The following is a 26,405-nucleotide window of genomic DNA, read 5'->3' as shown; positions in this document are numbered from 1 at the left end:
CAATAACCCAGTCTGACACAACGTAGGAAACTGAATGTTGTTAGTTCTTGTGACTAAAGATGATGTGAGTTTATGTTGTGGCCTGTTCAACCATCGTGTGTCATGTTTTAAACAACATCTCAGTAACCACTGAATCTGAAACCTCACACTCTTGTTCCCACCAGTGATGACACCACAATGTAATTTAAAGAGCAAGAAGGGAAAGGATGAGGACTATTTTTTATGGATATACAACTTCTTTATTCTGGCGATGTTTCGACATAGATTCTAAGGTCGTTGTCAAGCAGACGACATTAGAATCTATGTTGAAATGTCGCCTATACAGAATAAAGAAGTTGTATATCCATAAAAAATAGTCCTCATCCTTCATCTACCCAACTTCTAGAATGCCAATCAAAGAAGCAACAAGGTAGCTACTAGTTTGTTAAAAAAGCTATATATGACCATCACTGTAAATGGATCTTATAAATGGATGGAAACTTTATACATCATTAGTAATGGGATTCAACATAAAATGTTGAACTTCTTGAATGTTGTCATCATTCTTGATGGAACTTTTGACAGTCTTGACTTCTCAGAAATGGGTGGTGGTGGTGGAATTGGGTTTAACGTTGTGCTTGAGAATATTTTGCTCATATGATGATGTGCATGCGTGTGTATGTGTATGTGCGGCTGCTTGTACTAGCCCAGACTGAAGCTGGTTTTATAGTGCTAGCCCACTGAGATACCATGCCGCAGTGAAGCATGAATACCCCACTCAGACACATTCTGAGCCGACCAGACCTTGTTGTTCCCATTAATGCCGAACGCCAGGCAGGCACCAACAAGTACCATATTTTAACGTCTTTTGGTATGACGCGGTCGGGGATCGAACCCGCGACCTTCCTCACTCTCGGGCGGACGCTCTAACCATTACACCATGGAGGCGGTCCAGAAATGGGTGGAGAGATTCATCTGAAATTTGTTTGGATTTCTGATTGAGGGTTTAAGGCATCAAATGAAATTTCTAAATTCTCTGAAAATTCAATTTCTCTCACTGTAAGCATCATCCTCAGAACCACTTGAGCCTTGAAGTTGAAATGTCTCATTTGTTCTTAAAATGAGGACAACCCCCTTTGTTCAAATCCAATTTTTTGTGCTTTTTATTTCTGCTATTTTCATTCTTGTTGTTACAGTTTAGTGTCCTCCATTTCTCTAGTATTTATGCTAATATTGGACTATCAATGCTAAACGATCTTATGTGTCTGTCCTTGTTGACACTGTAAACTGTTGGCTGCATGTCCAGATGAGATACAGAGCTGTGGCACTATTTGTTTGTTATGATTGTTGAGTTAGTTTTTTGTGGTTTCTTCAGAAAATGCACTATTATCATCCCCCTAAACATTCAATGCAGATCAGTGATTGTAGGAACCACAACACAAATGTGGAGATGGGATTTGGGTTACGTTGCACATTAACAGTCCCGAACAAATGTTTGTGTTTGAGAAGGTTTTGGTACAAAAGTTTATTTAATCACTGCTCACTGTCAACCAATGATCAAGAAATTGTTTTGAGACATCATGGTATTTTCTGCTAGTTCCCTAAACATGTGTACTTCTTCTTAAAACTTTAAAAGTCGTGAGTTTTATTCAATGTAACATTTATATCTTGTTCAAAATGTGACAGAATGTCCATATTTCACAAAACAAGAATCACCTAGAATCTGGTGTTCTTCAGCACATCGGCAGTTAGATTGTATGTATGTTATAATTGTTTATGAGGCATCGATTCAGCATGTTGTGAAGTGACAACCTTGTGTGATCCACCTCCAATTCCAGGATCATCAGGAAGTAGGCTGCCTATTTAACAAGTTGTAACTGTCTTATAAGAATGGTTTAATTAAGCCTATTTCTTGCTGTAATATTGTTTCAGATTCGTCCAAAGTAATGTGCTGGTAGGAAACATAATGTCAGACATTCTAAATCAGTATTGAACGTCACTGGTAACTGATTTGAAGCCTTTCTTGGTGAATATTACAGTTTCCCATGTTAGAGCTTTAAACAGATTCATTTGTTATTCATCCAAGAGATTCACTTCATTTGCCAGGCTTCAAGGAATAGATAATGTGGTGCTAGACACAAGCAGGAGGCTGAAGTTGGTTCATAAATATGTCCATTCACCTGTGTGGAGTCCCATGGAGGTACACAGAAGCAAATGTTGCAAGGATGGTGTATGCAATAATGTGCTTACATGAGATGTGCTTACATGAGATGCCCTAAAGACCCAGCAACATAAGGAGTATCTTCATCACTGACTAACACTGATCATGATAAGCTATCACTTTTCATTATATTACTTACAGCTAAGAGAATACTGTGACCTACATTTATATATCTATCACATATTGTGAAACTATTTATGATGGAGTAAATTACTGCATGAATAAATATCCAAGAAACTATGCTGTGTTGTTTTATGGCCTTAATTTATTTTGATGCCCAGTGAAACATGTTTCTTTTTTCTGCAGAATTTTTTAGTGACAGCAAGAAAACAAAAACAGCTGTTTGACACATTTATTCAGAATCTATTTGCAAAATATGTGCTTCAGATCAAACTTATGAATTTGTGAAATGTCACCAACAAAATTTATATATGTAAACAAAACAATTTTACAACATGTTTTACAAAACAAACATTTAAATAATGATAAAAAAACTAAAACATCAGTATCTTAGTAATGATGCTGAAAAAAGCATGGAAGAGGGACAAATGATGTTCGTGAAATGTCTTGAACCATGGTGTGTTATAAAGAGGGAAAATGAGAAATGAAAATATGCCGTCTTCTCAATATTGATGATGTTTACAACTAAGGCTTGAAGATAAGAGCAACATAATACATGCATCCCTTTTCAACAGTTTTACACAGTTCAGAAGAATACACAATTGCCAAACTACACTTACAAATTGTATTACATGACATTAACAACTTACTGGAAAATATACACGAATCACAAATGTGAACAGATGTAATTGCTGTATTTAACTTTATCTTTGACATGCAAACTACGCTGGTGTTGAGGGCCTGATATACACTTTTCCCTCATATGCTGGTAGAGTTCAAAGTACACAATACCCTGCCATCATGGACTTGACAATTGCTTACTGTCAACCTACTTATGGTATCTCTCCATATATATGGTTACAGTCCTGTCCTACAGCCTGTATGATTGGCTTTAAGAGTACCGTGTGTATTTGAGCTGGAAATAGCAATCAGCTGTGCACACGTTTCCTGGTGAGCAAGTTCAAACATGCACAATAATATAACTGGATGAAATGTGACGCAGTCATCAGTAAAATATAATACAGAGTACTATTATTTAACCCAAAGAAATATATCCTAGCATTGTTTAATTTTAATTACAGTTTTTGCACTATAAATGTAAAATATATAATCAACACTAAGGTTATACGGACCCTCATGAACGTGGAAAGTTGTACGCACATGGAATGGGGTAAAATAAGCAAGCCATTTAAATTCACACATTTTTACCGATGTTACTGTAAACTAGCAGTCCATGGAAAACAAGGCGGTAATAAGCAAGCAAGTTTGTTGACATGTTATCGTAACTACAATATGTATGATATTTAGCGAAATAAAATCTATTATCCATTTTCTGTCAACTACACTTCATTTCGATGCGTGAGTAGACACAATATAATTGTGAATTTTTTTAATAATGTGGACCAAAGTTATACTTATTGGTAACCGTCAGTTGTCTGTGGTCTGTGTTTGCCGCGATTAGGACCCCATCACGGGGGGTCGGCTTATGCACGAAACATACCATTTTGACACCGATTTTAAGGGTCAAGTTTGGGGGTCGGCTTATAGACGGTAATATACGGTACCTTGTACAACTAACCATGTATATATTCAGTATTTATTTTACTGATTCTCGTATATAAATACCTGAATAAAGGGAAATATCAATGTTGAATTGTGCTATTTACCATATTTTCTACAGTTATTTGTGTTTTAGGTTTTAGCATCAGGAAAACAATCCAATGTCATTGTAACTTAACTTTTAAAAGAGTCTAGACATGGTTACTTATTGTTAAAGATGGGTTAATGATTAGCAAGCAGATCTGTGAAGGTAATTAAAAGTATCAGTGCTGTGTTGTTTTAATGCATCACAAACATACCAATATTCACATCCACATTCTAGTTGACTCGTGTGGCATGCATAATCCCCAAGGTCCTCTTTCTGGATGGATCACATGTGCATCGCTACACCGATAAGAGATGGGTTTTTTATTCTAGTGTATTTGTAAGATTTAACATTAACAGCACATAGTTTCAGCATAAGACAATAATTCAAGTGGAAGACATCTCCGAGATCAAAGAGTGAGTCAGTGTCTCTGATTTACAAATTCTTGATATTGAAAGTGCTTTAGAAATATGATTATATCACCGGAATTCCTCAGTGAAGTGTGCTCAGACGTGGGAGATTCTCTAAGTGGTGTGGGTTTGACTACTGACATGTCCTATCTTACATTATCAGGCATACCTTATCTCTAAACTGCAGAAGATGCTACCAGTACCAGTGTAGGAAAGATAGCCCGTCCCAACGTCCGAGACGGATGAATTTTGTGGAGGACGGGTTAAAAAAATATCTGGTCCGTCCTCATGTCGGGTCAATTTTAGCAAACCAATGACATATTTTATAAAGATTATAACCTTTTTGAATATTTACTGCCGAAGGTGTTTTATTTATATTTGGAGGACAGGCTAGATTTTGGCAGGAAAACATTTGACCTGCCAGTCCTGTGGACAGGCTAGATTTTCTACATCTTTCCTACACTGCCAGTACCCTTTTTATGGAACATAACTAAAAAAATAGAACTTGTATATTTTGTCTCCAAGTTTGCCTGAAGCATAACATTTCTATGTCACCATATCTACAGTTCCACCATGAATAATCCTGCTGACCATTTCAAATTCTTTCCTACCTGTAACATGATGCCTGATAAAGCAACAGAACACATGTACTTATACTGGTGAGGAATCCTCATTGAATACAAACGAAAACAGCAAGACCAGAGCATAAAACTACATATTTATATGTCCGTGAGGTATACAACTGGTGGAGGGATGGAACAGTGCTGTTTCCAAATTAGTCTCCATCTCCATCCATCATAGTCAAGTTCCATTTCATGTTAAATCACTGGTAGTGTTAACACATTGCCTTATTTAGCAATCCTGTAACTGACCTTGAGGTCGATGTTTGTTGTAACTTTTGTCAGGTAAATGTTTATGGTCAGTTAACATGGTTAAACACTTGTACTAAGTTGAACTGGTTCTTCCTGACTTTGCTATTCAGAAAGTTGAGCTGGTCATAGAATAATGGAGACCAAAGTGTGACACAGTCAGAAATGGACATTTCTTTGGTTGACTCTTATACACTGTAGACTACAACATAGACACAGGGGACACAATGCACACAGGTGTCCTAGCTTATACAGGTTACTGTAGGAAGCTGCCAAGTAGACATATGTCACAACACAAATAGTGCTAACCAAGGCCAGATACTGCAGTGCTAGTCACAGAACACTTATATCACATACATTGTTCCATCTCAGTTAAAGAAATGGATAATTCAGCAAATGGTGTGATCTTTTATGCAGACGTTTGGGTTCATAATGTAATAGTAATGCCAAATTATTTCAGTGCTGTTAATAGCAAACTATTGTGAATCTCAAGCTTTACCTTCCCTCTGCCATCACTAAGGTATGTCACATCAGTAAGTACATCATAATGGCATAAACAGTGCTACCAGTCACTCAGGCAATATAGTACACACTCAACACTTGCTTTAAGGTAACAGCTACAAATTTCTAGACAACATGCTCATCATTGGAACAAGCTGTTATTTATGCTCGTACACAATATATAAAGGTGTTATGTCCAAACATTTCAGATGTACTTTAAAACAGTAAGGGACGCTGTTGATCTGCCCTAGACTGAGAGAAAGCCAAGCTCAGGCCTGCAAACACACACCACCTTGAACACTGTTAATGGTTATCCTGCATCTTCCAAGTGAAGAGCTCTCACGTATGTCAGGAACACACTAGATGTACAAGACACATACACTCGGGTCAAGTTGGCTCTGGTCTTCGGGTCTGTACAATTCGAGGTCTGTTGGGGTCATTATAACCCTCTGGGTCTTCACAGATGTGGACAACGATGCCCGGTTGAGATTCTGATGGTGGGTGGAGTTCATGGGCTTCACCTGTGGGAAGAGGACACATACTGGTACTGTATGTTCATGTACGTTGTTCATATATAACATGTGCAAGTAAATTAAGGCTTCATGCCACTTGAAGCAATATTTCTTCCATACCATGGCAAGGGACTCATATAGACTTTGAACACTATAAAAATGTGAAGACGGAAACCTGGATTTTTGAGGTGACGAGTTTAAATAAACTACCAGACAGCTGCTATGTATGAACATACTGACACAAGGAATCCTACTTTTACAAACAGAAAAACATGATTTTGCATATGATGATAGGCATGTGAAGAGTTTGTATCAAATAAGCAGGCTAAAGCCTATATTTCCTGAATATCTCCATGAGAGACTCCAGATACCTTAACAAAATCACCAGCAATTTCAGTGTAAAAACATCACTAAGGGAAAATATGAGCGAAGCAGTACAACTCTGACACAAGGACTCTGTGCCTGGAACTTGTAAACAACAAAGCCCCTAGATACCTCTATATGAACTTTACACTCATTCATGGTTGAAATATATCCATGCATCTGCACTGCAACATTAAAACAGAAAGTTCCAATCAAATCATTTATTATTTTTGGGGTATAAATATGGTTCCTTGCTCTTGAAAAACATCGCATACAAACTCAGTTAATTCAGTACATGAAGAAGAAGAACTACTAACAACCATTCCAGTGTCTTTGACCTTCCATTTGATCAATCAAAAGCTTATTTACTTATTTATTTATTTATTTATTTATTTAGGTCAAATGTAGAGATAACATCATTATCAGGCAATATGATACACCAGGCCTTATCACCCATACTGCATATCCTGATCATGTTGAACATCAGTGCTTGTCACCGTCCATTAAACCATGTGGTTAATACTCAAGCAGTTGGTCTATGAACATGTGGACACTGTTTCAACAGCAGGGTGAACCTTGTGTGTTTTAGTAACCTGATACATTCTGTGTCTAGTTCCACATTGACAAGAATCTCTGGAGGGTGGGAGTTGTCATACCAATTACTGGATAACGCCTTTACTGCTGCTGAGAGATCCTAAAAGATAGCGACTTTTCTAACATTTGGCCTAGGACTATATTCATTCAAATCCCAACTCAAGAATGATATCCATATGAACTGAATACTTGTTCACATATCAGGAACACATTACTTTTATAAAGACCTTCACTGTGACAATCCCAACACATTAGTCTCTCATGAGCTTTTCCACACCCTTAGGATGCCCAAGTTTTGGGTTTCACTGTAAATCCTTTTCAAGTTTACAGAGATTTTAACATGATATGCCCTTGAGGATGGGTTGCAAATAGATGCATGATAAAATGAAAGTGCACAAGATCATTGAAATGTCAACATCACCTACTTCTGATTTTAGAATTACACACAATGTTGATGTATTTCACAGATCACACAAACCTTCTCAGACAGCTGCCTTGCCCAAAGGATGACACATGCCAAATCCACATTGATATCTACTGGAAACGCTTCTCAAACTATCGTTAATACAAACTTTCCTTCAGGCTATGACCTTGATAGTTACCTTGACCCATGACATGACTGGGGCAGAGACAACAGTCACATTCAGACAAAACCTCTCACATGAGCATGCTTTATTATTACATTCTCATTCACAATATTGTCTTTGAGTGAGTGAGTGAGTGAGTGAGTGAGTTTTTACGCCGCTTTTAGCTACAGTCCAGCAACATCACAGCTGGGGACACGAGTAATGGGCTACTGACTTTGATGTAACTGTTCCTGTTGTCATTAATCTCTTGAAATGACACATGATGGATATGAAAAGCAACAATCTGCTACAGTAAATTAGTTTAGTAAAAGAGAACCAGAAAGACTGACCAGGTGCTAGCTGTGCAATGGCTGCCAGGAGATCATAGTTGATGACGGGGTGAGACTCCTGTACTTGCTCCCATCCGACAGGGGGGGATGCAGGAGGTGAGATGAGGAACTGCTTCTCCATGGGTGGGGGCTTCAGGTGTGGGGAATCCTCACAAGTCGTTTTGGCCTAAAACAATTCCATCCAGCATCAGTGTTAGTTCTGTTCCAACTGGAATTTCATATGCCGATCCTAGCATTACTAGCAACAAATGTACTTCATCCATCTTGATTTTATAGCACAATTGCTGACTTTAACACATTTTAAAGCGCCTTTAAAACACACTCTAATTTTAAATGATCGCTTACACTTTCTGTGCAACAAATGAAAGAAAAGAATTGTGTGCTTGGATGTCCCAATTATTTTGCACATGTGCAATATACTCTCAAACAGCTTAAAAAACAGAACAAAGAACACTATGCTTGCTTTTATGTTATAATGTTAACTTGGATACATGACACATCATGTGGTAATAATAAGAACTGTAACAAATATATTGGTCACGGTCAGGGCTTGATATTCATTGAAAATATATTCTATTCAATGTCTCCTGAAAAAACATTATCTACCAACTATGTTTGAATGCCACTAGCTCAATGTGAATAAGTGAGTGAGTGAGTTTAGTTTTATGCCGCTTTTAGCAATATTCCAGTAATATCACGGTGGACACCAGAAATGGGCTTCACACATTGTACCCATGTGGGGAATCGAACCCGCGAATGTTTTAACCACTAGGCTACCCCAGCGCCCCACTAGCTCAATGTGCAAGCATTCCATTCATCAATCATACGACATAAAATTATTGGCATTGTTTCAAAGGGTACATTTCAAAATAATAAAAGTAAAGTGTTTGTCCATGTTATTTACTGATACTGATAGTGAACAGTTGTCTCTCATAAGTCAAATCAAATGGTCCTCTAGTTTTTACAGAAAGAAATCCCAAAAGGAAATGTGTAAAGGTCATTTCCTGGGCAGTGCATCATCCCTTGTGGGCTGACTGACTGGTTCAGTAGGAATTGGACAGCAATTTCCAGGTTCAAACTTTTACTTGCCTTTGAATTGTTGGCCAGCATATTTGTTGATACCCGCTGGTCACAAAGACAGACAATGTCCAGTATGTGTTACTTTATATTTCACAGGTCTCAAAACCAAACTTACTGGTTAATGGAACGACTGGAGGACACACCACAATGTCAAGGGTGCTTATTTTCAGTTATGTATCAAGCTATGCACAAACAGTTACGTTTTATGGATGTCAAACATGTGACTGTAGTTGATTGGACCCTCAGAATTGAAATTATATGAAAGGCCAGACCAATTTTATTTCTTGTTTTATGGATTTTTGTCCTCAAAAAAACCTAAAGGCAGGAGGAAAAAAAATTAAAATAAAAAATAAATAAATACTAAAAGTATTTTACTTTTGGCAATTTATGAAGTGTATATGGGGCAAAAAAACAATCTAAAAAAAATATTTCTTGTAAATTTACAGTTTTGTTCAATAAAACATTAGGATTTTATTTTTTGAGTGGGGAAAATCAACTTTTATTTTTTTTCTTATTCTTGAAAACATATGAACGGCGGATCCGTAAAACAAGAAATAAAATTGGTCTGGCCTTATGGAAAGACTTATTTTCAAGATATATCACAAAAATTATCAGAAAGTAATACCATCTATCATTTATAAACACATTTTTTGTGTTTACTTAGTTCTATAATTTGGCCATTAAAGTTCCAAGGTGTACACATTGAACTTGCACTGAACTGACATATACATTTTGTATTGTCTTGCTGCTGTTTACCTGAGCAAAGTAACACTTGATGACAGTTCCAAGAAATTCAGCTTGATGCAGGTGTATTCGTGCTTTTGCTGCCAGCTCTGGACTGATAAAATTAATGCGAACTCTACGGAAGCTCTTGAGGTATTGAAAAGTCACACTTGGGTCAAATTCACAAAACAGGTTCTCAAACTGTTCCTGAAATACAGAAGAAGAAAAATTTGTAAATCGTGTAAATACAAACTTGCTCAATAACAAAATCTTCACGTCACAGAAGAAAGATTATTTCATTAGGAACTAGTTCTGTAAACAACATTATATGGACAGTAGTAACACAATGCCATTTTAGAAAGTGGTCAAATGTAACATATGTTATATTTGGGATTACACTTTCTTAGTAAAGTACAGATTCTAGTACTTTTTGGGTTGAGTCCAATCCGGGATTCGAACCCACACCCTCAGAGTCAGATGCCTAGACCGCTCAGCCACTGCAGCTTCCACTTGTGGAAGCCGTGGATGCTGAGCGGTCTAGGCGTCTGACTTTGTGTGCTGGCGATAAGGTGTCTGACTCTGAGGGTGCGGGTTTGAATCCCGGATGGGACTCAACCCAAAAGTACTAGAATCTGTACTTTACTAAGGAAGTGTAATCCCAAATATAACATATGTTACATGTACAGTAGAATGTAGAATGTTTTTCCCTGTTCATCATCTGCTTCGTAACTCTGTTATGTTGATCATCTCAGTAGGTTATTCCAGTTCATTAATTTCATTGATGATTAGCATTCAGGGACACAGAATATAGAAAGGGAAAGAAACTAATTAATAACTTTATCATGATTTTTCAGGTTTTTAATGTGTGGCAGATATCCGAGGTGAGGGCCTAACATTTTCTCTGCTCCACACATGGAAAACACTTTTTATTTGATGCTGCCAAGAGTTAAAGGATTAAACAAGGCTCATACAAATCTACTTGTATTCTCTCAGCATTTAGTTCTTTTACACAAACTGCCTTTGTTAAATGCTAGTGATAGAGACAGGCCCAAGGGTTACAGAGGCAAACCCCTTGGACCCATCTTAATTTTGAACATTGACTAGTCTGAAATGAGCTGTAAGTTTGTTGAATATAACCAATGATGCTGATTCCTGATCTAGATCTTTATGGAAAATGTACTTTGGTTAGCATTATCAACTAGTTTAACATATACAAGCCTATTCCCTGCCTATTCTTTTCGAAATATGATTTCGTTGTCTGATAAAATGCCTCTCTTTCTGAAGATCTGACAATCCCTCTCGAATGTCACATAAGATGAACTTTCAGCAATCAATGGCTGCTTTAGAGACATCCCAGTTAGCATTTGGACGCTGGCCCAATGTTGGCAATGTTGGCAAAACCATTGCCAACGTTGGGCCAACGTCTGAATGCTATCTGGGATGTAACTCGAAATGCATGGCTTATGAATGGATCAAAATATTTTGGTGGATGGTTTGGGTACAGGTAGCATATAAAATTCTATGAGATTCCTTAATGTACTCTTAACCAATGCTTCTAAAGTTTGATGCATGATCAGGTTGGATTTAGTAACATTTTTCCTGATGTATTATCAAACAGCAACAAAGTTGAAAAGTACATGCAGCTGTAAGCCAAATAAACATATTTGGGGTTTCATTTCCACAAGAAAAGCAAATAAAAAGCAATGGTGGCATGTGACATTATTATCTAATTATCCACAAATCGAAACCATCATGTTTCTTGCATCTAATCATTCTAATGACACACTGAGCTTTCTAGGTGTCTATATTGGGACAGTTTCGAGGCATAACTTTAGATAGCTCTATTTATGAAATAAGGGTAAATGTCCTTTCACACAAAACAACTTCGGACATAATGGATGTGGGCGAATGTGTGTGTCCTACCTTCATATAGAATTAGGCACCACAAGGAAAAGAGCAGTATACGTTCTGTCAAGTGTTAATTACTGTGAGAAGCCTTCAACACAAACATGACCACAGGGTGTGGCCGTCAAATTCTAGTGAATAAAATGACACTGTAAATAGTATATCAACATGAACACAATGTAAAATGAATACTGTCCTACTCCGTTAATACCTTCTCTAGCGGATCATCAAATACTCTTTCTTCAACATTTGTTGCTATGAGAGCGTCCGGTAAATCGCTGACATCGTCCGCCATTTTGATTTCCTCATGCGTCGCGACTAATCGCGGCATTCATACAAATGTGTGATGAATTAAAATGTATCCTCAACGGGTAAACAAGCCTATGGGTTATGTAAATATTTCTGTTACAGCTGTTCGTGGTACTCGAAAAATATATCGACACATTGACAGTCGCGCTACCATTGAAAGAGGTATCTATTTTTATCAAAGAGGGGGTTCCCGTGACGTCACCAATAGCGCCACCTACAGCAGGTAGTCTCATCAGATATTTTTGCAGACCGGACAACTCTCAACCAATGGCTCTTGTCACAGAATATTCAATCGAATATTATTAACTCAAGTCAAGAATCTTTAAAGTTAAAGTTTGTTAAGCTGAAACAAATTTGTTGGAAATTTTCTTTAGTAGTAATGATGTGATGCATATAAAACTTTAGAAGTCCTTATCTACAGAGTTAAATCACAGTTTAACAGGGGCAAGTGATATTCCTTTTTCTCACTGGTGTGAACAAGTAAGATACTTGAAGCCTATCAATACAACTACGTCCACCTCCAAGCCGTTTTCACATTTATGAAGGAATACTGATAGTTTCAATTGTTTTACAGATATCTTGAATGAAAATACTTGTAAATATCTTGAATAAATTGAGTGAGTGAGTATTCGCTTTAGCAATATTCCAGCAAAATCACGGCGGGGGACACGAATTGAATTGAAGACATCTGGAATTGAAGATATCTAGAATAGAGATGATTATAGATATCTCCAATAAAATTCATTGGTATAAAATTCAAGATATCTTGAAATGAATTAAGGATATCTCAAACAGAGATAATTAATGTGTTGAGATATTACTGATATCGTAATTTGTTTGTTCTAAGATATCTTGAATTGAACTGGATACATCTTGAAATGAATTAAAGATATCTTGAATAGATATTTTCAAAACGATTTCAAGATGTCTTCAAATAGTTCTGGCTACATATCTGTAAATACTGCCGGTTCTGTAAAGTACTGTGGGTATAATGTTTAGAATCATGGCGGGCGGTGCTGACGATTCCCAACAGGTTCTTGGTCGTATTCATTCCACAATGGGTGACATACAGCGTTTGTTGACTGAAAGCGCCGATGTTTCGCTAGCTAAACAATTCCTCCTGACTGCTTTATTCCACTTTACATCGTATATCGCCTAAAGCCCTTCAATTGGTTATGCGAAGTACTTGTTCGTCAGACAGCCAGTCCAGCAGCTGCTCAATTTATGCGAGAAGTGCGAGAAATTAGAATTGAAGGGTTTGAATTTGAGTTTGAAGGGTCAAATGCAACAATAGACTAACAACTAGTCTCAGAAATAACATATTTTACAGAAAAACAGCCCATAATAATAATAATAATAATAATAATAATAAAAAATATAATGAAAAGGAACCCTGAGACTTTCTTTATTTTCAGAAACTGTGGAAATCTAGAGTTGACACATATTCTAGACTTGCATGAACTGTCTTGGATATATTTGTTTCAGGGTCTGCATGACTGACTAATGCAACAAGTATGATCAACAATCAAAGAATTCGTGTCCAGTCTGGTAAGTACCGTTTAAGTTCCACGAGAGTCGCGCATTATGCACTAGGATATAGATAAAGTCCATGTGATTCGTGAGTATGTTAGGTTTTCCCTAAATTTATCTTTAATGTATAGTACAGAAATAAATATAGTTGTTTATACATGTATATTACGTTTCTGCATCTTCTTAACATATAGTTAATACTGTCTCATCTCATGGAGTTGTGCAATTTGTTTGAGGGTTTGTTTAGCATACAAGCCTAAATGCCTAAGAACGTTAAATCGGTCATCTCTACAGTCAGTAATATGTAGAAAATGTGTTTTCCCTTGACGAACAGTAAGCACTAAAGCCCATCCACTGAAATATCGTACAAAGGAATATGACACAGTTTCCTTGTGTAATTTACAGCTCTCATTTACATCATAATGGCCTACGTGTATATTATGTGATTGTGCTCCTGGTATAGGACTATAATGTACATAGATATACTATAGACTATACCGTTTTAAGTTAGTCTTGGTATATTACTCATGAAATCATGGTATCATACGATGCATATGTGAAAGCGCTGATACATTCTTGCAGGGATGCGCGGAGGACCAAGTGTCGATATGTCGACCAGCCAGATTGCATGTCTTCTGAAGAAGGGTTACACAGCTGCCAAAATAGCAAATAACTTTACTTGTTCAGCAAGCACCGTATGCAGCAAAATGTATTCCAACGGCATGTCGATGAAAAACAAATACACATATATTACCGATGAGGAACCCTCTAATTAAAGCATACCGTTCACGACGTCGTCTCCAGACTCTATGCCTACCGCCCGCGAATCTGAGGGTAAACCTGGATTCATCGCTAAAGACGACTCGATTCCAGTCTCTCTGGGTCCATCGGAGGTGACGTTGGGCCCACAGCAGACGTTGACGACGAAACGGCGTCAATATTGGCCCACGATATGGACGTCGAGAATGGAGATTGGCAGCCCGCAACCCATTTCGAATGGTCTGTGAGGACAGTCGACCTCTAAACATCTCAGCCCTGGTTCGTGTAGCCGGCAGAAATCTGTCACGTAGGTGACGTAGGACGATTTGACGGTCTTCTGCTCGTGACGTCACATGTGGACGACCCGACCTTGGGCGATCAGAAGTGGTGCTAGTTTGTTGTAGACGACCTCGCAAGTCATACACAGTGCGACGGCTGCATCCCATTGCTCTTGCGACGTCAATAACTGATCTTCCCGCTTGCAACATGCCAACGGCACGTTCACGTTGCACATTTGACAATATGGCACTTCATAAAAAGTGTTTTTTCAATTCTTGAGGCCAATGCAAACACGTGCATATGAAGAAAATTTCGATGCGAAGATCACGTGATCGACTGCACGTGCAAAACCTGATTTGGCACTAACGTCATTTGCACGACGAATGGATGGGTTTGAGTGGGTTTTGCTAACGTTTTTCTAGAGTCGAAAGATAGGGATCCCATTTCGGATACATAGATGTATCATCAGAGAAAAATTATTCATTATTTTTCAAATTACATTTTGTGAAGTTTCCTTTTTGACTCAGTATATAATAGCGATAATGAGTTCATGTTAATAATCTTCTACTTAAAACATTATATGTAAATGTGATCACACTCCTTATACAAATATTATTGCTGCTTTACACAAACAGTATAGCAATATCTGTGGCATGAACACGAATAGGGTGATGTCCATGATGCAGTTACATACCTCTCATCACAAACTATACTACTGTATATTGCAGTTGGTTCCCCCAAGTTAGTGTAGAAACTCATCTTCGATGTAACCATATATACTCTTCAAAAAAAGAAACTTGACATGTTGTTTTAGAGTTTACTTACTAAGTCCATATAACTGAGTCAAACATGACATCATTGCTCAGTTACAGTAAAATCATCACTTTACAAATTTCCAAAACATGATTATACAGAAAGTGTTTGATAAAACCACAGAGGGCTATTAAAGAACCACTAAACTTTGTTTTTGTTACTCTTTTAGCCATTACATATGAAAGATTTGTGGTAAGTCTTATGCGGAACACCAAATTTATTCTTTAAAAACTTGTGGTTAATTAATACCGAGCGATTAAAAGTTGCCAAAAGGTCGCCTGCTTCCCTCTCGCCCGCCAACGAAACCACAGACAGGTTACGTAACTCTGTCGCCAGAGCACTGCAGTGACGTCATATGAGGAACGATTTTCAGTTAGTTGTATAGAAAGTGTGTAGCAAGCTCATCATTTTGATGATTTCTCAACATCAACGAAGACATGCCGAATCGTTGGGTTGTCGTCAATTGCTACTAGGGGTCGGGCAATGGTGTCGCCATGCACAGATATCCACAGGACCCCGTGCTAAATGGGCTATGTTTGTGAGTGCGAAGGGAGCGTTGTGGAAGCCTGAAACGATATCTTACTTGTGTTCAGATCGCTTCACGGAAGTTAAAGAATCAAAACTACTTACCAGTTGTAGTAAAATATGTATATGATTGATGAGCATAAAGATTTTCTATGACACAACTTGTAACATAACGATTTCTTCCTCGGATGTGAGGTTGTGGTCGAAGTAACAATAATATTGTAAGTAGTATTATATTGACACCCACCTCGCTGCCAGGAGAGAAATTGTTATGTTATAAGCTATGTCATGCAAAATCCTATTGACCATCAATCAAATACATATTTTACTACCAGTAGAAAAAAGTTTTGATTTTGTAACTCGGTGAAAACAAACCTAAATAGTATTTATCCTCAGACTGGCGGATGTTCGCGACAGGACGCCGCCATTTTTGAAAATCGTAAAGTGACGGGCTAAAGTCTTTTAGAATTAATGAGATTATGGTTTGATTTCATCAAGTAAGAAAATCAAAACTACTTTCTACTCGTAGTTAAATATATATTTGAATCATGACCAAAAGGATTTTGCATGACACACCTTATAACATAACGATTTCTTCCACGGAAGCCAGGTGGGGGTCGAAGTCACAATACTGCGCGATAAATTTCTTGCTACATTCACATGGTTAATGTCCACTCACCAGTATGTAGATACTAGTCAATGTGCGTCTTTATATTTGGTCTTATAATCCTAATAAGTTTATTATCATACTTGTATGCATTTTGAAACTAAATAAAAAGCAGACGATCTGCTGATACTTATAGTGAATTTATAACAGGACTGTAATATCTAGACATTTTATAGTTTGCCAATGTGAATCATAATTCGCACACACGCCCTAGTGTATGTTGTCTATTTCATTACACTTCTCGGCGAAAACAATGATTCTGTTGAATGCTACGACAAATGAATAAAAACAAATGCAAATATTAAATTAAAACAGATTAAAGTTATAGGAACAATGTCAGGCTATTACCTTGTTCGAGGAATGTATCCATCAATATCCCCGAAAAAAGTGATATGTCATTCATCTGCAGCTGTTCCAAGTGATGTGTCTTTTAACAGTCTAATATACGAAAAGGTTACATATCGTTTCAGGTATTTCACATTGGTGTATAGTCACATTGGTCACCAAAGATAGCACACCTGGCAACTAATTGCATAATGTCCGCCTTTCTTTAAAAAAGGTAATTTAGTTAGCCAATAATGAGCAATCAATGTATTGGCGGTTGATCCTTGAAAGAAGGACGTTGTTTTTTCGCAGACACAGACACGACAGAGTGTATATAGATTAGTTTGTGTTTCAACCAGGGATCCTTGGTCTTCCACCTCAGGGCATCGTTTGGGTGTATAGTGAATGGCAGCCCATGCATGAGGACTTGGAAGTTCTTACATCGAGGTTAGGGATACACCTGACGTTTGTGCAAACCATGGGAGAAGCCAACACTCAGTTACCTGCAGGGTCTGGTGGTAAGGCAGATGGTTTGCCTGTGCCCCATTGGTTGATCATTGATGATTTGCAGGGTGACAATACCAAAGAGGAAGAGGCTGATGTCCTCCGATGGTTTACAAAGAAAAGCCATCATCGCAACATGTCCGTGATGTACTTGACGCAAAACCTCTTTGCTACGTCGCCTCATCATCGCACCATTAGTTTAAATGCCCACTACATGGTGCTGTTTAAAAATCCGAGGGACGCCTCTCAAATGGATCACTTGGCCAAACAAATCTTTCCAGACCAGATGACCTTCCTTCGGGAAGCCTATGAGGATGCCACCTTGGCTCCTTATTCCTATTTGTTTCTGGACTTGAAACCTACCACGGCCAAAGAGCACCGTGTACGTACCCATCTCTTCGCGAACCCCACTACCCTTTACATTCCCAAGTGATAAATAAAGATGACCGTCTACCCTACGGTCAGTTGACCCAGAGCTGTCATGGGAGACAGACGGAAACAGGTCCAGCATCGTGCATCTCCTGCCGCTTCTCTGCCCTTCTTCTTCATTCCCATCGTCTCCCCTCTCTCCCACCATGGTTCAACCCTTGACCCAACGTTGTACCACCGGCACCCGCAGTGGCATCAAACGCCCCACCCCTAGCATCCAACGACGCACCAACAGAAGCCACAGGAGCATGCCCCGCAGAAAATCTGCGAGCAGGACGTATTCTTTGAAGACTCAGTACAAGACCTGGCTGTTGAAGCACCAAGACGTACTGACCAAGATTGCCAATCCACGCCTGTCTGTCGATGAACGTCTGAAGTACCTGATGAAACGTAGTGGAAGTGGTATGTTGGCTGGTGTTTTGACCCGTATCTTGCTGAACTGGCAGTCCTGTCTACAAGAAAAACATCAGAAGCAAAAGCACCCAGCACCTCGTCGCCGTCGTGCCCAAAAGAAACCCCAGGGACGTCGCAAGCCACCAACCTGAAAAGAGAACAAGAAGAAGAAGAAGAAGGAAAAAAGGGTCACTACACCCTCAACCCCAGATGCAGCCTTGACCAAGATGGTGTTAAGAAGTCAAAAGAAGAAGAAGAAGACGACGGCATTACCCCCACTCCCTCCACCGTCATTACCATAAATAGATCCCTCCAACCCCATCCTGGTCAGTTCAATGGTAGCAGCAGCAGGGACACCATCATGTCTGCACGTATGAAACGCCACAAAGAAGCTCTCTGTCATGTGTGCAGTCCTTCTGCGACACCAGCCATGTGACAGGCTATTTTGAAACATGCCCCGTCTGAACTGATTCAAGCCATCTGTGAATGCGTGGTGAATTTGTATGGAGGTAACATTCCTATGACAGCACAGCAACATCAACGTTTACAAAAGCATGGCCAACTGATGCATACGTTGATGAAAAAGAAGGTGCCTGTGTCCACGAAACGTAAACTATTACAGCAGAAAGGAAGAGGATTGGGTCTCTTGTCTGCCTTGGCATCGGTGGTGGGTCCTTTGGTGTCTGGACTGTTGGGTAGATGATCCTCAATGAAGATCATAAATAGAGGACGCATCCTGGATTGGGGTTAGTTGTATCTGTACTGTCCTACCACCAAGATGAAGCATGCACGGAAGATGGTGATGGTCCCAGAAGAGGTATGGCAAAGTCTGCAAGAAGAAAAACGTCAACGGCATTTGCTCAAGTCCAACATGTTGGAACAGAAACGCTTGCACACGCTTCATGATATGGATACCCTCGTCCGTGATGACACGGTTCCCTTTAGGGACAGAGAGCACCAGTATACCACCTTGTTCCAACAGACCTTGGCATTTCAAGACCAAGCAGCGACCAAACCACGGTCTTTAGATGCAACTGGAACCCTTAGGACTGGAACCCCCAGGGTTGGAACCAGGGATGAGACACCCAGGGATGGAACTCCCCTAGCTCACTGTAAGTACGCTGAATAGCTGAAAGCTGAGGACTAGCAGATTCCTTGACCTTGTTGATCCTTGTCTGTTGATGTAGAAGGCCACTGTGGAGTTGTCCATATGGATTATCAGCTGTGCGTTCCTTAGTATGCTGGACCATTGTGTAGGTGTTTATTACTGCTTTCATTTCAAGCATGTTGATGTGCAGACTTTGTTCCTGACTCGACCATTTTCCCGCTGCCACTTCATTGTTGAGGTGAGCTCCCCATCCCTGAAGAGATGCATCTGCGTAGAGATGAGTGTTGGACTCCGGCTCTGATGGTAGGTTCCTCCGCAAACATTCGACTTCCGAGTCCACCATAGTAGGTATGGTTCCAGTTCATCCGGTAGTTCGAAGGAATCCAGACTGTCTAGATGAGCGTTCACGAACACTTGTAGTGGGCGCAGTTGTAGTCTTCCTCTGCGTGTCATGTCTTGTGCTGACGTGAGGAGACCGAGTAGGCTCTGCCAACTTTGTAGTGGTAACGGAGAGAGTAGTGCTTGAGATATCATCTGTTATATCTTGACCCAACGTTCCTCTGGAACGACTATGCGATTCGCTGATGTGATGAGTCGTATTCCTAGGAATTGAAGATCCTGTGTACGTTCTAGTTCCGATTTGAGGAGATTTACTAGCCATCCTAGTTGAGTGAGTAGCCTGATGGTGAAGTCTAGTTGCAGTCTGAGTTGACTGGGATCTTGATGAGCACTGCGTAGACCTTGATGATGTAGGTATGTGATGATGGGCTTTGTCACTCGAGTAAACAACCAGGGCGCCGACGATATTCCAAAAGGTAGCACCTTCCCTGGTAATGGCGTCCGTTGAAGAGGAATCAAAGGTATCTCCTTGAGTCCGGGTGTATTGGGATGTGAAGATACGCATCCTGCAGATCTATGCTGGCGAGGTAGTCTAATGGACAGACGACTTGTCGTAGTTGAGGAAGGTGTATCATCCTGAACTTTGCGGGTCTGCGTAGATAATCCTGGATGAATTTCCTCATGTTGTAGATTAGTCGGAACTCTTCCTTGGAATTTTTCTTTGGTACCAGGAAGATTGGGGAGTAAAAACCGGACGTGATGAGTTCATGTTTTATTTCTTCGACTGCCTCCTTCTTGAATAGAGTTGTGATGGCGTCGATTAGTTTCTCCCTCTGGTCGGTAGCATAGTTGTGTGTCCGAGGAGTGCTTGTCAATGGTGGAACTGCTTGTAGTTGTTTCTTGTATCCTCTGCGTAGTATCTGGGATACGTAGTTGTCCTGAAGAATTCCCCAATTCTCCCAGTAGCATTGTAGACGTCCACCCACTGTTGAAGGTTGTATGGGAACGACTGGAGTTGGAAGACTCCAGTCGTTCCGAACCCGTCCATCAATGTCTAGCATTCCTGGCACCTCTGAATCATCTGCCTCTTCCGGGGTTACCTCTGCGAGCTCCGGTTGGGCGACGAAAAGAATCCTTGCCTCCTCTGGAAGTGCCTTATTTCTTCTCTCTAGCTCTCTGTATCCCCGCAAACTTCGATTTGCCAGAGTAGCGTTGAGATGTCTGTCGGATAAAACTGGCCAGTGTATCGATGGACTTGATCATCATGACCTCCCTAGACTCCTTCGTAACTTCTTTGGCCAAGTCTTCAATTTCCCCTGCGATGATAGCTGATGCTGACCATGGAGCTCTGTACAAAGTCTTGGTGAACTTCTCACTCCAATTACAGGAAGAGAGTAGCCCTTGTCTTCTCAGTAGCGTCAACCCTGCAGATGCTCCGATATAAACTGCTGGTCTTTCTTCTGGGTCAGCAATGCCGAGTAGATCATACGATCTTCTTCCGAGGTGGAGTTCCTAAACTTCGCAATGAGGGTTTCATTGATGGCTCTTGATCTGGCTAGACCAAAGAAAGTACGCCTGGTAGTTGTGTCTAGTTGTGCTAGCTTCTTATCGTCCACTTTATAAGTTCTGGTACGGGCTTCGTTGATGATTTTGTAGTTCTCGTCTATCTCTGGGGCCTTCATGAAGGGTTCCATATGGTGTATAGAGAACTTCTTGGCGTTGAACAGTGGTATACTTTGACTCTGGAACTTTGTTGCCTTCCTGAAGGCTGTACTGAGGTTCTCTGGTACATTCAACACAGGATCTATGAGTGGAAGGGTGAGCGTATCAAATTCATCGTTTGACATCATGTACATGAATGCTTCATCATCCTCTTTAGATGGTGATGCAAGCTCCAATCTATTAGCCATCCAAGACTTGATCTCTGTAGAATATGATTCCACCATCATCTTCAGATTTGGATGCATCTTGTTCTGAAGACCGTTGCCGTTATGCTTGCTCCCTGAGTGGAGATCTACGTGGTGATCTACATGGAGACATTCGCGAATGCTTTCGTGGAGATGCGTGTGGAGACCTGCATGGCGACCTGTATGTGCGTGAAGATCTGTGTGGCGATGAACGTCTTCCTGAAGACCTGCGCGAAGGTGATTGATCCGTATAAAGATCCCCCCTGGAGTCTTGAGACGTATTCCTTCGCCTTCGTGAAGGTGAAGATTCTCTTCCGTGGGATGTGAAGTACGTTCGCGCATATCCGTGATGATTGTCCGAGTCTGAGGTCGAGGATGATCTGCGATGCTCCGGTGAACATCTGGTTCTCCTTCGCGAATGCTCCTCTTCTACTGCAGGCTCATCGTTGTCCAGGTTGACAGGTTCTCTGGAAGTTGTGATGGATGACTGTCGAGTACGGGATCCTTCACGAATGTTCCCTTCTTCAAGCAGGCTGCTTGTCCTTCGTGCAGGTTCGTCATAGATGGTGTCTTTATCGCAGCCTTCTCCTGCGCGAAACCTCCGTTCCATCAGGTCCATCATCTGCTGAGTAAACTGCTGCATGAAGATACCCGGGTTGAAGGTCTGCGCGGCCAATGCTGCTGCTGTTAAGATGACGACGCATCTGAGAGTGCTGAGGCTCCTTCCAAGGACTGCCTGTCGTCTCTGGTCTCTGAAGTCTGCGTTGATAAGACGTCTGACTGCGCTGATATGGCTGCTGACGTCACTGTAGAAGAAGACCTCGTCTTCTTCCTAACTGTTACTTCAGGAATCAGGATGGGTGGTTCATCGTATACGTCTGCTTCGTCCAGTGGGGTGATATCTGCGGCGAAGGACCTCTTCTTCTTTGCTGCCCAAAGGGACGACTTCGATGAAGTCTTATCTGTAGACGATTTCTTCTTCAGAGCAGACGATGTCCTGGTCTTCTTAGACTGTGACGAGGGTAGTAGAGATGACAATCTCTTCCTGGACCCGGAGCTGCCATCTGCCACAGTCAACAGCTCCGTAGTAGCCACCGGCAAATCACTGGAATGGTGAATCTCAGCAGACAATAATACAGGGTTATCAACGCATTCACTCTGTTTAGACATGACTTGTAAAAGTCGTCTCGACCTGTCCTTGGCACGTCTAAGAATGGAATATAATTAATTAGTAAATTCAATTTCAGATAAATGCTGACAAAGTTTACAGCAGAGGCTGGAAGAACATGTAGAAGTGCAGTTAGGACATAATGAATGCGGATCAGCAGCCGACAAACGAAACCTGCAACGAATGCAAGTTTTCATCAAATGTAAACAAGATGAAACATCATGTCAACAACGTGAGTAAACGGAAAATTTGGTACAAATTTCAAAATATATTGCTGGTATATCCTTGCTAAAGACCGTATACAGCTAATTTAGTAGTCAAAGCCTAAAATAATAGGATATAATGCCGTATAGGGGACCCATGCGCTCTCACAACTCTTCTAGGGCGAAAAAGTAGAGAGTGAAGTGCATGTCTGATCATGATACGGTTTTGGCGCCAAATATTAAAGGGAGGCTACTCGTGGGGTGAGTGATTTTACGTCCGCTTTTTTTAAGGGAGCTTCAAAAGGGGATTCAAGTGTTCCACTATAGTTCGCAAGAGGAAGAGAAACAAGCAATTAAGCATGAGTCAGGATAAGGAAAAATGATATTTCTAGTGGATGCTATAACTATATGTATGTGGCATTGTTACAATTCTATTGAATGCTATAACTATATGTTTCATTGTTACAATTCTAGTGAATGCAATAACTATATGTATGTGGCATTCTTACAATTCTATTGAGTGCTATAATTATACATATATGGCAAAGTGATGATTCTACTTAATGTTATAACTATACACATATGGCAGAGTGATAATTCTAGTGAGTTCTATAACTATGTGTATACGGCATGGGGACAATTTTAGTGTATTCTATAACTATACGTGTATGGCAGAGTGATAATTCTAGTGAATGCAATAACTACACACATGGCAGAGTGATAATTCTATTGAATTCTATACCTATACATAGGACAGTGATAATTCGAGTGAAGGCTAGGACTATAAGCACGTAGCAGAGTGATAGTTCTAGTGAGTTCTATAACTATACACATACGCACAGGCAGAGTGATAATTCTAGTGAGTTCTATAACTATACCGATATGACAGAGTGATACTTCTAGTGAGTTCTATAACTATACACATATGGCAGAGTGATAATTCTAGTGAGTTCTATAACTATACACATATGACAGAGTGATAATTCTAGTGAGTTCTATAACTATACACATATGGCAGAGTGATAATTCTAGTGAGTTCTATAACTATACACATATGGCAGAGTGATAATTCTAGTGAGTTCTATAACTATACACATATGGCAGAGTGATAATTCTAGTGAGTTCTATAACTATACACATATGGCAGAGTGATAATTCTAGTGAGTTCTATAACTATACACATATGGCAGAGTGATAATTCTAGTGAGTTCTATAACTATACACATATGGCAGGGTGATAATTCTAGTGAGTTCTATAACTATACACATATGGCAGAGTGATAATTCTAGTGAGTTCTATAACTATACACATATGGCAGAGTGATAATTCTAGTGAGTTCTATAACTATACACATATGGCAGAGTGATAATTCTAGTGAGTTCTATAACTATACACATATGGCAGAGTGATAATTCTAGTGAGTTCTATAACTATACACATATGGCAGAGTGATAATTCTAGTGAGTTCTATAACTATACACATATGGCAGAGTGATAATTCTAGTGAGTTCTATAACTATACACATATGGCAGAGTGATAATTCTAGTGAGTTCTATAACTATACACATATGGCAGAGTGATAATTCTAGTGAGTTCTATAACTATACACATATGGCAGAGTGATAATTCTAGTGAGTTCTATAACTATACACATATGGCAGAGTGATAATTCTAGTGAGTTCTATAACTATACACATATGGCAGAGTGATAATTCTAGTGAGTTCTATAACTATACACATATGGCAGAGTGATAATTCTAGTGAGTTCTATAACTATACACATATGGCAGAGTGATAATTCTAGTGAGTTCTATAACTATACACATATGGCAGAGTGATAATTCTAGTGAGTTCTATAACTATACACATATGGCAGAGTGATAATTCTAGTGAGTTCTATAACTATACACATATGGCAGAGTGATAATTCTAGTGAGTTCTATAACTATACACATATGGCAGAGTGATAATTCTAGTGAGTTCTATAACTATACACATATGACAGAGTGATAATTCTAGTGAGTTCTATAACTATACACATATGGCAGAGTGATAATTCTAGTGAGTTCTATAACTATACACATATGGCAGAGTGATAATTCTAGTGAGTTCTATAACTATACACATATGGCAGAGTGATAATTCTAGTGAGTTCTATAACTATACACATATGGCAGAGTGATAATTCTAGTGAGTTCTATAACTATACACATATGACAGTGAGTGATAATTCTAGTGAGTTCTATAACTTCTATAACACACACATGGCAGAGTGATAATTCTAGTGAGTTCTATAACTATACACATATGGCAGAGTGATAATTCTAGTGAGTTCTATAACTATACACATATGGCAGAGTGATACTTCTTCTAGTGAGTTCTATAACTATACACATATGGCAGAGTGATAATTCTAGTGAGTTCTATAACTATACACATATGGCAGAGTGATAATTCTAGTGAGTTCTATAACTATACACATATGGCAGAGTGATATACACATATGGCAGAGTGATAATTCTAGTGAGTTCTATAACTATACACATATGGCAGAGTGATAATTCTAGTGAGTTCTATAACTATACACATATGGCAGAGTGATAATTCTAGTGAGTTCTATAACTATACACATATGGCAGAGTGATAATTCTAGTGAGTTCTATAACTATACACATATGGCAGAGTGATAATTCTAGTGAGTTCTATAACTATACACATATGGCAGAGTGATAATTCTAGTGAGTTCTATAACTATACACATATGGCAGAGTGATAATTCTAGTGAGTTCTATAACTATACACATATGGCAGAGTGATAATTCTAGTGAGTTCTATAACTATACACATATGGCAGAGTGATAATTCTAGTGAGTTCTATAACTATACACATATGGCAGAGTGATAATTCTAGTGAGTTCTATAACTATACACATATGGCAGAGTGATACTTCTAGTGAGTTCTATAACTATACACATATGACAGAGTGATAATTCTAGTGAGTTCTATAACTATACACATATGGCAGAGTGATAATTCTAGTGAGTTCTATAACTATACACATATGACAGAGTGATAATTCTAGTGAGTTCTATAACTATACACATATGACAGAGTGATAATTCTAGTGAGTTCTATAACTATACACATATGGCAGAGTGATACTTCTAGTGAGTTCTATAACTATACACATATGGCAGAGTGATAATTCTAGTGAGTTCTATAACTATACACATATGACAGAGTGATAATTCTAGTGAGTTCTATAACTATACACATATGGCAGAGTGATAATTCTAGTGAGTTCTAT

The 26,405-nt window shown here is 39.3% G+C and overlaps 1 protein-coding gene across 1 annotated transcript; it reads right to left on the bottom strand.

Annotated features, from left to right (window-relative positions):
* Positions 1 to 5,081: 5,081 nt before the first annotated feature.
* LOC124264640 (calcipressin-3-like) lies at positions 5,082 to 12,343 on the bottom strand. The gene is made up of 4 exons (XM_046699380.1): positions 12,050 to 12,343; positions 9,967 to 10,140; positions 8,131 to 8,296; positions 5,082 to 6,266 (listed from the first exon to the last, which is right to left on the bottom strand). Exons 1-4 carry the CDS (start codon positions 12,167 to 12,169, stop codon positions 6,133 to 6,135), a joined length of 594 nt encoding a protein of 197 aa, XP_046555336.1. The 5' UTR covers positions 12,170 to 12,343; the 3' UTR covers positions 5,082 to 6,132.
* Between the last annotated feature and the right edge of the window lie 14,062 nt (positions 12,344 to 26,405).

The sequence above is a fragment of the Haliotis rubra genome, unplaced genomic scaffold (genome assembly GCF_003918875.1).
Source record: "Haliotis rubra isolate DU_JTF1 unplaced genomic scaffold, ASM391887v1 Scf934, whole genome shotgun sequence".
Taxonomy (NCBI): Eukaryota; Metazoa; Mollusca; class Gastropoda; order Lepetellida; family Haliotidae; genus Haliotis; species Haliotis rubra.
This window is presented reverse-complemented; position numbering and strand designations above follow the sequence as displayed.